Genomic DNA, 14,066 nt, shown 5'->3' with positions numbered 1-14,066 from the left:
AGGAAAAAAAAGTATCCACCTGCATAGATAGCAATGTCTCACCAATATAACGGACTAGTCTTATGTTTGTATTGTATAGTTTGAGGACAACAAACATTAAATGAAAACTGAAATTTCAGTCAAAATACCACTATTATAAAACACATCATACACATGTAATAATTAGCTTAGTGCAAATATATAATAGTGCATGTAAGCGTAAGTACGTACGTAAGTAATGGGAAGTGCAATAAAGAAAAGACAAACTTATTTGTCACCGGTCAAATCTGCTAGGCAATAACTGGGCTATAACTGCTATATGAGAAAAACAAAGTTTAGCAAACACAAATGCTCAAGATAAAACCGAAGGTACGTTTCCTAAGTGGTCACATTTTATGTCTACAGTGTCTTTCTTTGTAACTTGTTATGACAAGCAACTTGGTAAATATAGATTTAACTCCACACAGATTTCAAAATCCAGTATGCTGAAAAGTGGGGGTTTTTCCCTTTTTTTTCTTGCTAACTCCATTAGAGATCTTTATTGTATTCAGAAGCAAGGTATCCACCTGCACATCAGTGCCTTACCCTACATAAGAGATATGTTTTATATGGTTACTGTATAGTATGAGGATCACAAAAATCTAATGGAAACCAACATTTCAGTCAATATGCAATTATTTAAAAAGAAATTATGGATATCTCTACAGTAATCTCAGCACAATAGTTAGATAAATCATCTTTAAATTATTACTGCAAATACATGTCTTATATGTACTTACAGGCTATTAAGACATGGGAAGTGCAGTAAAGAAAAGACACATTAGTCACTAGACAAATATACTGCTTAAGACAGTTTCATATCAAGTTTGCTTGTTTTTCCAATGTGTTTGAGACAGTTATATTTATCCAATTCTAAAAATCTTCTTAAAATCACTGATTTTAAAATCTTAAAATCAGTGTCTGCCTCAAGAATCTTTACACCAGTTTTAACCATCAGTGTGCACATTTAATGAGAATTTCCAGATACTGTAAAATAATGAAATTTTTAATAAGATTAATGCATAAGATTATGCATTCTGTAGGCCCATTGCAGAAAGAAAGTGCAGTGTTGATTGAGTCAAGTTGCCTAACCCAAACTGTTGCTTACATGTAAAGAAACATGATCTGTTGACCATGTTGGTGCAAATTTAAACATGCTTAAGTGTGCATACACGCGCGCGCACACACACACACACACACACACACACACACACACACAGTAAAACAGTGAAGGCACGCCAGTCAATGTGCTCTTAAGCAGCAAAAAAATCGAATGATCATGTGATGTTCTGAGAATCACCGTAAACCCTCAGTCAAACGTCTTCATTCATTATTGATTAGTGATGAGTTTTCTTAGTAATAAATTAGTCAGGAAAATGCAGGCAGCTGGAAGACTGGCATTTCAACATCAGGCCACTTATCAATATTGCATGCAACACAAAACATACATTTATCAGAGGACTTTCCTACCATTGCTTGAATATCTTCATGTGTAAGTTAGTTTTGCAAAAATAGTGTTCTCAAGCAATTACATTACCTGGAAGTCTATTTTTTACTTAGTTAAAAGAGAAGCTTGTGATTAAAATGATATATTCCCCATTTTATTCCAAGCAGAAACTCTGCAAGTACACATCTAGCAGCACACAGCTATTATCTGCAAATCAGTGGACAGACAGATAGACTGCTAACTAGTTCAAACAACGTCACCTTCTGTTTTACAGTATTCTCTCAAAACTCTTTGTGTATATGTGCCAAAATAAGGCCTAAAAGCCATCCAAGCACAGGTGTGGTGTAGACACAATACAAACATCAATCCCAGGCCAGCCTTATGTAAACTTTGAGGCCTCTTCCAATAAGTCACATGTCACCCTATGCAAGTACAATTATCATGAGGTAAGAAAACTGGTAAGTAATATGTTCAGTAATTACTTATTCCTTTCTGTTCTTTCAGAATCTATCCCTTATTGCTATTCACACAAAAATGCAAAGTAAAATGGTGCAATAATCATAACAAAAAATGCAGAAATCTGATCTTACAATTTGCAGCTCAACACATCATGGTATGCAGTTTTGAAGCACAAACCATTGCATTTGCAGCATATCAAAGTATTTCATGCTCATTGGATCATGGCCACACTTTACGGTGCCAAAAAAGTAGGACAGCAAAACAGCATTGGCTATGTTTAACCAAATTTGCTGAAAAAAATAAAATAAAATACATTAGTTCATTATTTGTATATTTTCAAAGTCTGTTTTCTAAAACACCTTTACTCATAAGCTCACACATCAGTTTATTGAGCTGATATCACTTCATAAGTCGTAACGAAAACAGCTCATTTAGAGTAGTTGGAAATTTTACTTTGATGACATTTTTTTAAAAGCTATTCTTGATACACTTTTTTGACAAAATCTTTAACACCATAACACATTACAAGGGACATCTTTAAACACATGAAAATGCTAAACTTATTATTTGGTTATTTTTGTTTCTTAGCTAAGAACTCTCTCGCAGGCCTGCGTTTCCGTCTTTGCCCTCTAAAAAACCCCCACCAACAACAAAAGTGACTAGTGTTTACATTTTGTTTCAGAGAGATGCCTGGCTAAAGTGAAATTCACCTAATGTTTGCTCTGAGACAGGTGTCACATGTCGTATGACCCGGAAGAGGGAGGAGGTCATAGACAGCCAAGCAAAGTCTTACAATCCCTTTAAAGTTTCAATGCTACGAAGCCCTTTGAAAACTGACAATACAACAAAAAACATAAAAAAGCATCAACTTCAGTCACTTGATGCTGGCTAGAAAAACTGAACTCACAGCATTAGAAAGTGAAGACACTGTCTGGAAGGCAAATGCTAGCTTTTCAGCTGTGCACTGATGTCCCCCATTATCAATAGCCTGGAGAGCACAGTGTCCAAGATTTCAAGGAAGAATTCCAATCTTGGACTGGTCAACCCACATGACAGTTTTCAGTGGATCTTAAACCAGTACTGGGACAGAGTGTTTTGGGATCTGATTTGTATATTTTACTTCCTTGTTGATGGTTTTTAAACTACATTTGTGAATGCACCATAGCATTGACAGAAGTTTTCTGAAGTGGTCCCGAGTCCATGTAGTTACTTCCTCTAGATAATCACTTCTTTTTATAAATTGTAGCAGTGTCTGAGGACCAGAAGATTATGGCCACTCGGTAATGATTTTTGGGCTTGTACACAAAGCCAAAAACTAATACTGTATTGTTTCCTAGAATCTTTCAATGATATTATGTACTGATGATGAAATCCCAAGTTATTTTAATGTCACAGTGAGTCATTCTTAAATCCCCGAACTATTGTCCTGTGCAGAATAATGAACACTTTTCCAGTTTTCTCTGTTTCTAAAAGGTTTAGTCTTTTTCGGAATGCTTTTCTGATACCCATTCACATCCATTATGTGTTGCTTATGAACATAACTAGTTGTGAGATGTATCACAGGTATATAGTATTAACAACTTTTCCACTCTTATGCTACCCCTCCATTAATTTTTTTTAATTTTTTATTAACTTTAGGACGTTAATGATTTACAAAATACTTCTTTTTAAATTCACATTTTGTAAGGGATCAGAAATTTTACAAAAAGGGTTAGAAAAAACTTTACAGAAGTCATTTTGGAATCAAATGAGTAAAATATCAATGGCAAACTCAAAGCTAAGTTGACTTTGTATTAATGCTCCTCTCTGCTCTTGCCAGAAATGTCACAGGGCTTAAAGGTAGACAAGAGCCTGAACACCAGAGGGATTTGCCTAGTTGGAGAGTCTGGGGATTTGGACACTGATCTATGTCCACCTGCATGGCATGACACTGAAAGACCCAGGATTGCGTAACACAAAATCAACCCTAGCGCATGTAGTGACTTGCCAGAATTTAAGAGATTAACCTATATAAGACAATTAGTACACATGGCATATTTTTAACAAGGTCTACACAAAGCAACCTCACAGAAGTAGTGGTGCTTTGATCAAAATATGTAGAATTCTGGACATCCTCATTGGGTAACTGGATAACTGAGTTAATTTACAGTTCAACATGGATGACAGTTCAGACATTCTTGTTTTTACAAACAAACAAACACCAATAAACATAATCAAAAATCCCACAAGTTTCACAGCATAAAAATCTCTCACCAGCTGAGAACAATGAACATTAGTAAAATGTAAGGTAAAATGGCCTGAGAATGGGAATAAAGTTTGTGAATAAAGAAAGTTCTTACCTGGTGGTCCCTGGAGTTTGGCTTTCTTCACTGCACAGCGCACAGAAACACACAGACACACACACACACACAAAAACAAAGATTAGCTCAATTACATAAATTTAATTTGCACTAGCTTAAGAATAAACATCGTACTATAATACGTAACTAAAACTGACACATAGGTAAATCTTAGGCCCCTGAGGGGTCTCACCTACCAAAGACCTAAAATTAACCCTTTCCAGTGTTTATGTACCTAAAACACAGTTTAAAAGCACAGTGTAAATAGAATTTTAAATTATTTAAATAAATTATTTCAAACTTATTGTTTTTAATGAATACATCTGACATTTGATTAACATCCACAAAACTTCTAATATGTATATTATGTACTGTAGCAAAGAGATATACTACTCCAATGTAAGTCAAATGATGGTAATACAATGTTGAATTAAAAGAGTTTGGTTTTTTAAAATTATTTTTAAAAGACAAGTCTAAAATACAAACACAGATGTGCATAAAGTAATTATCCCATGTTACTTGAGAATACAAATTGCTCATTATGCAGACAAGTAAGCAGTGATGGGAATAACGACGCTACAAGTAATGGCGTTACTAACGGCGTTACTTTTTTCAGTAACGAGTAATCTAAATAATTACTATTCCTATCGTTACAACGCCGTTACCATTACTAACAAGAAAATGCGGCGCGGTCGCGTTACTATTTTTCAACATTCAGACGGTTGAACCTGTCTTCGGTTTACCGCATCTTATATCAGTTGCACTGAAGTAGCTGTAAGTAATCTGGGCCCTACAGCTTGAGGCAGCTGCGTGCGCTCCCGCGGACGGCAATCACTTTCTGGCAGTCGATCACTTTTTGGCAAAACACCTGGAGCTAGGCGGCAAAACAATCGCATGAGTGCTGCTGTTTCACTGAGGAAGAGTAAAGTAGTCATAGTAAGCCAACCACATGACCACTTCAAGATGACAAAGCAACAAGGTGATATATACCAGTTTTTAAATTGTGTTGATAGGCCACGTAAAACAAGAGTCATGATAAACAATATATACGCGTGTTTCAGGTATCAGGCTGTGATGTTCTCCTTTATAGTGGACAGAAATTATTTTTTGGGAGTGGCACAAATAATTTGTGTGGCATCTACTTTAATGCGGAACAGCTGATTGTAATGTAAATAGTTTGAAATGGTTATTTTAAAAAAGGTAAATGGCTGCAAATAACTTTGTTGTTTGCAAAACTTGTGCATAGGATTTTAAAATTGACAATTAATATTTAACATTTAAAGTTATGAAATATGATTCAATAAACATGTTTGTGGTTGTTACAGTAGAAAAAATATATATTTTTTTCTACTTGGATTTTATGTTTTTTGTCTGATTTTAGATCAATTGTGTTAATACAATATGTCAGAATGAAAACATAACTAAATTCAGACACATGTGCTGAAAAGAATGATACCAAACAAGGCAGTAAATAGTTTTTAAAGGCGAAATGGAGAGGTAAAATCAAAAGTAGCAAAAAATGGCCAAGTAACGCAATAGTTACTTTTCAAGTAATTAATTACTTTTAGAGTCTTGTAACTCAGTTACATTTTTGAAGTAGTAACTAGTAACTATAATTAATTACTTATTCAAAGTAACTTGCCCAACACTGCAAGTAAGTCATAAGTTGGTGCAACGTGCAACAAATGAAGACTACAAACACATCATCTTGTTTTAGGAACCCTTGTGCAGTTTGATCAAAACAGAAGAACTATGTGAAGAAATCAACTTTACACTATTTATATTTTTCAGCTTCATTCAAATTATTGTGTCATAGTTAATAGTTTTGCTAAGTTCATAACTGATAAACCGGATGCATAACAGTTCAGTTATAGTAAAATATATTTGTAAAAACCTTATCATTTTAGTTAGAACGCTTCAAAGTTAAATCAATGAAAAATGGGATACTAAAGACTGGCACCTCTGTTTTATTAGCAGTGACAAATACATTTTTATTGGATTGCAACTTTTACATAATCATGAAGCATAAGCCTTGACAGCTGCATCACAAATCTTAACAGCTGGTGAACAAACAAAAAAAAACAAAACAAAGGAAAAATGGGACTCAGGCAGATGGGTATTAAGATACAAAATAAACCAAAAATGTCTGATAACAGCAGCCATTTCCAAAAACCTCCAGACATTACTTATGGTGAAGAACCACGTGCTGCTCGATTTTGGTTCATAAGTCGACCTGCCGTCTTTAGCCCCTCAATGCATCTTTACAATAAATGTTTATGGGATTGTGAAGCGATTTGAAGAGGATTAGTTGTGATTGCAGTGGCAGGGTTATGTGTGCAGGCATATAACCTACTAAACCTCTAAGGGCTGAGCTGCCAGATGTCCAGAATGGGATGATGGAGGCACAAATAACGCTTTCATATTTTCATGTACCATCCCTTGTTTTTTTTCTGTGCACATTAAAACAATAGTATAAAGTTTTCGGGTCTTCTAATAATTGATCATTCTTAATCACTCTTAATTACAGAGAACCATATGCATATAAATACAGCAAAGTAATATTTGCATATTAGAAAACTAATAGTGAAGTAACGATTAGAATGAATAAAAATGCAGGTTGAAGTGGAATGCACCAAACCTAACACATGCAGCCACAAATGTAAACTGAAAGACTAAAAATCAAAGACACAGAGTTAACCGAATTTACTTCTAGGATAACAATGGAAAGCAAAGAAAAAAAAAAAAAAAAAAAAAGACCACTGGTCCTCCCCCAGTGTTTCCTGTCTTTTACATAACTCATTGCGGAACAGTGGAAATCTTCAGTGAAGCTAGCAGTACGATTCTTTTTTCCACTAAGTCAAATGAGCTGGCTGTGGCCTTCTTTTCTCATTTGCATCACTTAATTTTAACTGTGGACCAAAGAGCAGGAGGTCATTAAACCAGAGAGAGGGGGATTGCAGTGGAAACTGATCCTTATCGTTTTCTGTCCATGCTTAATTTGATGGGTGTAGTTGATCTTTATCTACTGTTCTTCAAAACCTACTGGTTTCTTTTCTTTTTTGGTTAATTTTACTTGCTTGTGATCATACTTTGTTTCAAATATATTAATGCAGTCGCATGTCTCAATAAAAGTAGATCCCCCACCCCAGTACTATCCAGTATCATTTCTCTTTAGCAAAGTAAAGCTCTTTCCCCCAGCAGTTTACAAATTTGACATGATGACACAAAACACTACCTCATAAATTGAAACTAACACCAGCTGCACTATTGCAGATGGTACATATGCAACACAGTTTCACAACACTTCATGAAATAGTCACCTCTAAGTTGTTCTCTGTTTTATTGATTAACATTTATGGACACAAATTGTAATGTTTATTTTTGTTCTTGAAAACTAATTTTTCAGCATTATTTTGGGTCACTCAACACAACTTCTCATCAATCATCTCTTATGTAGTGATTCTTGTCCATGGAGATGAAAACAATACCACAATAAGAGTCTGCATTTGAAGGTCAGAGGTTGTTGGTAGAGCAAATCATCTTGAGATTTGTGTTCAGTTTATACAAGCCATAGATTGTCACACAACATTTGCATTCTTTTAATGATGTTATTAATAAAAAACAAAACGCAGTGCTTGGTTAAGTTTAGACATTTGCAGTGACTTGGTTGGGGTTAGACATTACAAAGAACATATTTTTTAAGTAAGGGAACATAAAACTGGGTTACCGTTTAAAAAAAAGATCATGGTTTGGGATACAGTGGTTGCCACTTCTTTTAAAGCTTTGTTGCCTTGGTCGCCATGGTGATACCTCCCCTTTTAAATGGACATAATATGTGCTTATAGTATGAAAAATGTTTCCTCAAACAGCAGACCTTTGAGGTACTTTAACCTGCAAAAGCATGACAATTTGTGTCCATGACCACTGACATGTTAGATTTCACAGCTGGTGTGATAACATCATAAGATGGTGTCTAGTGTATTGCTCACAGTTTTAATAGCTGAATTTTATTTAACCATTTTGCTTTCCGAACATCTATAATGTGACTAAAAATCACAAAATCCTGCAGCTTTCTGAGAATCCAAACAAACTGTATACTGTTAGCGATTTGTAGCAATTTGTGTTATCCAGATGATAATTTAAAACAAAAAAACGACTTCATAGATAGAGATTTTCTAAAAATGTGTGCTAATTCTGAAGTTGCAGCTCATGATGTTCATAAGCCAAATAATGACTTTAACCCCCTGCAAACAGTATCTATACTTTATTTCTTCTGTATAAACACGAATGAACAGCAAATAATATCAGTGTTCAGAAATTATATTTAGCCATTTTTTAATTGGGGGTTGGACATTTAAATTCAGTTCAGTTAATCTGTTTCTTAAAGCACTGCAGGATTTAGTCAACTTCACTTGCTACATACACAGACTGCTCTACAATCCATAGAGGGGTGAGGAAAAGAGGAAAATGTTGATGTACCAAATAACAGGACATGCAGGCAGGCACAAAGCAGGAAAGTAGGAACAGGAAATGACACCAGAGTCAAAGCAGTGGCGTACTTCCGCTTTGTGTCGACTGTTGGATCTGATCACTTGGAACTGGTAATAAGAGGAGAGAGAGCAACAGATGGCAAGGGGATTACTCCCACAATCTCTAAGCTCGCTCTCTCTCTCTATCTCACTCTGTCTTTCTCTCATAATTCCTCTACTCGGATGGTTACTATACCCAACCCCTTAGATTCCAGTTCAGTCACTTTTATCTCTCCATTGCATCCTTTATATAATTATTATCTCAGCATAAGTCCTCAGCAACTGACTCGGCTGTAGACAAATATGAGCCAAGCAGACTTGGCTCATATTTGAAAATGTGTATGCTTTTTCAGAAAATGTGTATTCCTCAACCAGTTGCAAGCTGTGGCTGAAGGTTCCTGGCAAAATTGGTCACAAAGACTATGCTGTACCAGAGGCCTCCTTTTGGCTGCTTTGGTTGCCATCAGATTGCCACGGTTGCCCATAGTTTGCACTGAAGACATAAACTTGTCTGCAAATTCTTGTTAAGCTGTAGTAAAACTTGAAAGAGTCAAACACAAACTAAAAACCGGGACATTTTGCCTTCAAAGCAAAAACTGTATACACATTTGTAACTAGCGAATAGTATTTATCTATTGGTTACTGTCCAGTCTTTAAGCCTGCATGAACAGGGATTTGGCAATCAATTTTACTGTGACTGCCAGCAACTACTTGAACCAGTCAGGTGCTGACTAGTCTCTAGGTCTATGTGTCGGTGGTCTGAGCAAGCTACAGCTTCTTGCTCTGCATAATTTTTTAATCACAATTGAAAATCAGAATGTTGCTCTATTCTATACACTTAATTAATACATGACTGGAGTAGAGATCCCTCCCTCTTTCTGGAGGTTTCTACCATTTTCATAATCCTTGTTGACACCAAGAATACAAGCATTGAGGCTTTTACCTCCTGTCCAGATAATGAACGCCCCTCAGGCAAATCTGACTTGACCTGAATCCAAAAATCATTAAAATAATGTAACCCACCTGCAATTTGCAAATGTAATTGCTTTAATGTTCAACATTTAAGTATGTGACTCCACAGTTCGATGATCATCTTTGTCCTCATTTTTCAATTAATGTTTTCCATTTCAAGTGGAGCACCACACAAAGCGTTCAACAGCCAAGCATAAGCTCTTGCAGATTCTTCATCTGCCTTCGAAACGAAGAAAATCTTATTAACCACAAATATCATGTAACTAAATCAATCAGCAATGTCAATGTCATACACAATATCTGTGCACCTCCAGTCCTCCAGAATCATGTCATCCACGTGAACCATGTGTCAACTCAGCCTTGACCTGATGCACAGTAAGAGTTTCCCCCACATGTTCACTCGTAAGGGCAACCACTTATCTATTGTATAAAGACATTGCCATGGTGATGAAACATCTCAACTAGCAATAAATAGGCAACACTGTCAAGCTGTGCTATCAAACGATGACTCACAACATTAGTTAATCACAAAGCTTCTGCCCAAGCACCCTTTAAGCTAATCTACTCTACTTCTTCCTCTTCCTCTAACCTTTCCTGTAATCTATTGGCTGCAGCTCCTACTAGCTTTAATTTCACTAATCAATAGAAGAACAGTCTTTCCAGAGGTTTTGCAGAGGCACTGAGATTAACTTTTTCAAGCAAGTGAGATCAAATGCTTCTTTTTGAACCATTCCTTGTGTTTCTCAGAATGGTGCACAGGTGTCCCAATACCTCCTGAGTCTAACTATATTCACAATTTATTTATTTTTACCAGAAAGTACATTGGTACTTAAACAGATTTATATTTGATGTACATATAACCAACACTTGTAACACAAGTGTTGGTTGTCTGGGCATGCATAGGTTCATGCACACAAGTCCCGGATAACAAGAATTTGTGGACTAAATGGAAAAAAAGAAAGAAAATGTGCCTTTTAATGTAAACACAGTCATTGGCTTTTCGCCATTACTTGGAAGCTAATCAGTACACTATCAGGAATACACACTAGAGCAGGGCGATATGACCAAAAAATTTATCATGATATACATTTGAAAATTTGTTTTAACGATATAACTGACGATATAATTGACACTAGAAAAAATACTTTACAACTCCACAACTTTATTCGTGCAAAAAAAAAAAAAAATCAATGTATTTTCATTTAAACAAGCAGCTGTTTTTTATGTGCATAAAAGTTACATAAAAATTTAACAGTGCAAATGCAAAATCCTTGCTGACAGTTTAACCAAAAGGCATTTCCAGTGGAAATTGGCCGACATATCCTCAGCATAACCATGTATAATATCCACAAAACTTAAAAAGAGGTTATACACATAATATGGTAATATTATGTTGAACCACAGTACGTATCACTCCACGAGGCGCCTGCCTACCATAGCCGTAATGCTCCGACAATCCATCAAGCGGTGCGGCTTCGTAGCTTAGCAAAGTCGTACTGAAACATTTGACAGATTTTCAAGCACCGTGTACGACATTAAATTGTTTCGAGGTCAGTAAACACAACCAGAATTCATACATAAGGCACAGGGATTATAAGGGGCACTGTCGATTTTCAGAAAAATCAAAGGATTGATTTTAAGTGTTCCGTATTTTCCAAACCACACGGCAATAACGACGGCCGCTAGCATGCTCTACTAAAAATAGTGCTTTGTTGTGTATCTGACGGACGAAAGCCAAACCAGTTCCACACCACTGAAGTTGCAGCATTTTTACAAACCAATTCTGGTTCATCCGTTTCATTTAACGATCCACTTTCGCCCTTCTCATTTTGCGTCGCCGCCATGCTTTTTCCGCCATGTGCGTATGAAAACAAAGGCACTGCGCATGCGTGTTTTACCCATATTCTATCGCGATATTTCATTTTCTTATCGTTGCCCGACATTATACCAGTATTACCGTGAACGGTATGATATGGCCCAGCCCTAATATACACTCAGAGAAACAATATAGTAAAGCCTATTTGTTTTCAGGTAAAACATGTTCAAAGACTGAATTACAAAGAAGAAAAAGACTTTTATTCCAGTTTCTTATCAGTGGGGATTATTAATGCTCCATTACTTCTATAGCAGATGCCAAAACTTTTAAACTCTCCCATGAAGGATTCTGTGCTAATGAGCAGTCAGTAAGAGTAACTAATATAGATTAATTTCTGAGAGACTAAATTTTGTGGAGACGAAAAAAAAAAATCAAGTAGTTTGGTGAGGATGGCTGTGTTATTGCAGATAGGCATGCTTGTGTAGTTAGGGGGGGAAGTTATCTCTGTTTGGGGTAGTTTTTTCTTCTTCTTTTTTAATCGAGCTCTTAGCAGCAGTGGAGCAAATAGTTGGGTGTCAGGCTTCTTGTTGCTGAATGGGATATTGCATAATGTGCTCTTCTGCTGTAAAAGCCTCTAAAGCAGGATTCTCCACCATCACTCCAGCCGATTCGCTGTAGTCTTCTGGTAGACGGCACGCTAACATGGATTCCTTGATAGCAAACACGGTTTCTTTTTCCCCCAGCATTGGTCCCTGAATCAGGCTTTCAATGTAGCGGCCTACGAAACTAATGCTGGGAGATGATATTAAGACGAGACACTAAAAGTTCGATTATAAAATCCTCAGTTGTCACTGAGGACCCCAAGGATTTATTTTCAACATAAATGATAAATACATACCTCTGTTGAGTTTTTAAAGATAAAAATTATAAAGTCTTGGTTTTTAAAAACGTAAAATCACGTCAGGATAAAGGTACTTTTTTTCCAGATACTACCCAAGGAGGAACGCCTACTGTTAGAAAACCAGTTTTGTAAGCTGTTACTGGAATTATCACTATGACTTCAGCAAACTCATCAAACAAACAAAGACAAAATCGCTTATGAAGTACAAATAAAGATAAAAGCTCCTACCTCTGACGCACAGTAACGACATGACCGACCGCTTCCAGCGACAATCCAGTAGTTTCACACAGTTTACAGAGCGACCTCTCAGCGGAGATTTACTCTGTGAGGTAACATTATAACAGTCACTAAACAGATTTTTTCATCAAATTCCTCTTTGATGTTTACAGGTGGGTTTCCGGTCCCGGACCTGGGCAGAGAGCAGCTGCCCCTCTCTGCTGCCACGCCATTATTAAAACTCTCATCACAGGTTTCCAGACTGAAGGACAGACCGAGAGCAAAGAGACAGGAGAGGGGGAGGAGGCGGGGTCGGGACACCTGTTACAGGCATCTGAGGCGACCAATCAGGATGCCAAAGCGCTGAGCCTTATGTAGACATTTGTCCAATCGCCGGGAGGGACAGGTTGGCGGAAGACACAGGTAACGCGCACAGATTCAAGTAAACATCCAGAACTTCGTATTTCACCATAGACAATATAAAACGATTCTCAGTAGAAAGATTCATTTAAGGTACTCAAAGTGACCTAGCTTTTTGGTTCTTTGTTTGTTAAATATTCCAAAAAATGTTTTGTAATTAAGCTGTGTTTGCTCTGGGCATGTCAAACACATAAAAAAGTAAACTGTGGGGAGATATCTGTAGATTTCTAAATTTTAGGTTTCGTAGGGATCAGTAAAATAAGCTATATGAAAAATGTATTCTTTAACGAATCTCATGAATTTCAAGTTCTTCCATAAATACAAAATTTAAGTAAAACTACATTTCAATGCTTTCAAACTGTACAATATGTTTTTTTTAATAAATTGTGCCACAATGGTGAATTTGCTATATTTTTATGGAGTTCCTCTGTCTTTTTTTAAACACATAACATGAGTCTTTGTGTTTGTTTTTAGCAAAACAATCCTTTCTGAGCACTGATAATTCACAATTTTAGATTGACTTTGAGCTTGGTTTTATTTTATCTATTTAATAAATCCTTACATTAGCATTTTCCATTTCCATTTACCAAATTAAATAAATATTTACTTTAAAAAAATAAAATAAAAAGAAAAGGTTCATACAGAATGCCCCCACAGTGTGTGTTCAACTGCTATCACATACACCAAATGACCCCAAAAGACAACATTGAGTTGAGTGAGCGAAAAGGAAACAAATAGCACCACCTTATGAATTGTGTCAGCCATTACACCAGAACGAGTGCATTTATTAACGAAAAACAAAACAAAACAAAAAATATTAGTAGTAGTAGTCGAAATATTACTCAACTATTAGTTGCCAGTAGTAATATTTTTTATTAACAATTAAGATTCAGTAGACTTATATATTATATTCCATAATAGATTATCAGTCTTCCACAATGAAAGGTGC

General features: G+C 36.1%; 1 protein-coding gene across 3 annotated transcripts in view; it reads right to left on the bottom strand.

Moving 5' to 3' along the window:
• The window catches only part of LOC121811735, a 39,845-nt gene extending 26,649 nt beyond the window's left edge, over positions 1 to 13,196 (bottom strand). For all 3 annotated transcript variants that reach the window (XM_014329816.2, XM_042214948.1, XM_042214949.1), the window contains exons 1-2: positions 12,710 to 13,196; positions 4,264 to 4,293 (exon numbers count right to left, since the gene is read on the bottom strand). In XM_014329816.2, coding sequence (XP_014185302.1) covers positions 4,264 to 4,293; positions 12,710 to 12,731 — 52 coding nt within the window. In that variant the 5' untranslated portion in view covers positions 12,732 to 13,196. The remainder of the gene's footprint in view (positions 1 to 4,263; positions 4,294 to 12,709) is intronic.
• Between the last annotated feature and the right edge of the window lie 870 nt (positions 13,197 to 14,066).

Source organism: Haplochromis burtoni, unplaced genomic scaffold (genome assembly GCF_018398535.1).
Source record: "Haplochromis burtoni strain Fernald_Lab_line unplaced genomic scaffold, NCSU_Asbu1 Contig_632, whole genome shotgun sequence".
NCBI classification, from domain to species: domain Eukaryota; kingdom Metazoa; phylum Chordata; class Actinopteri; order Cichliformes; family Cichlidae; genus Haplochromis; species Haplochromis burtoni.
This window is presented reverse-complemented; position numbering and strand designations above follow the sequence as displayed.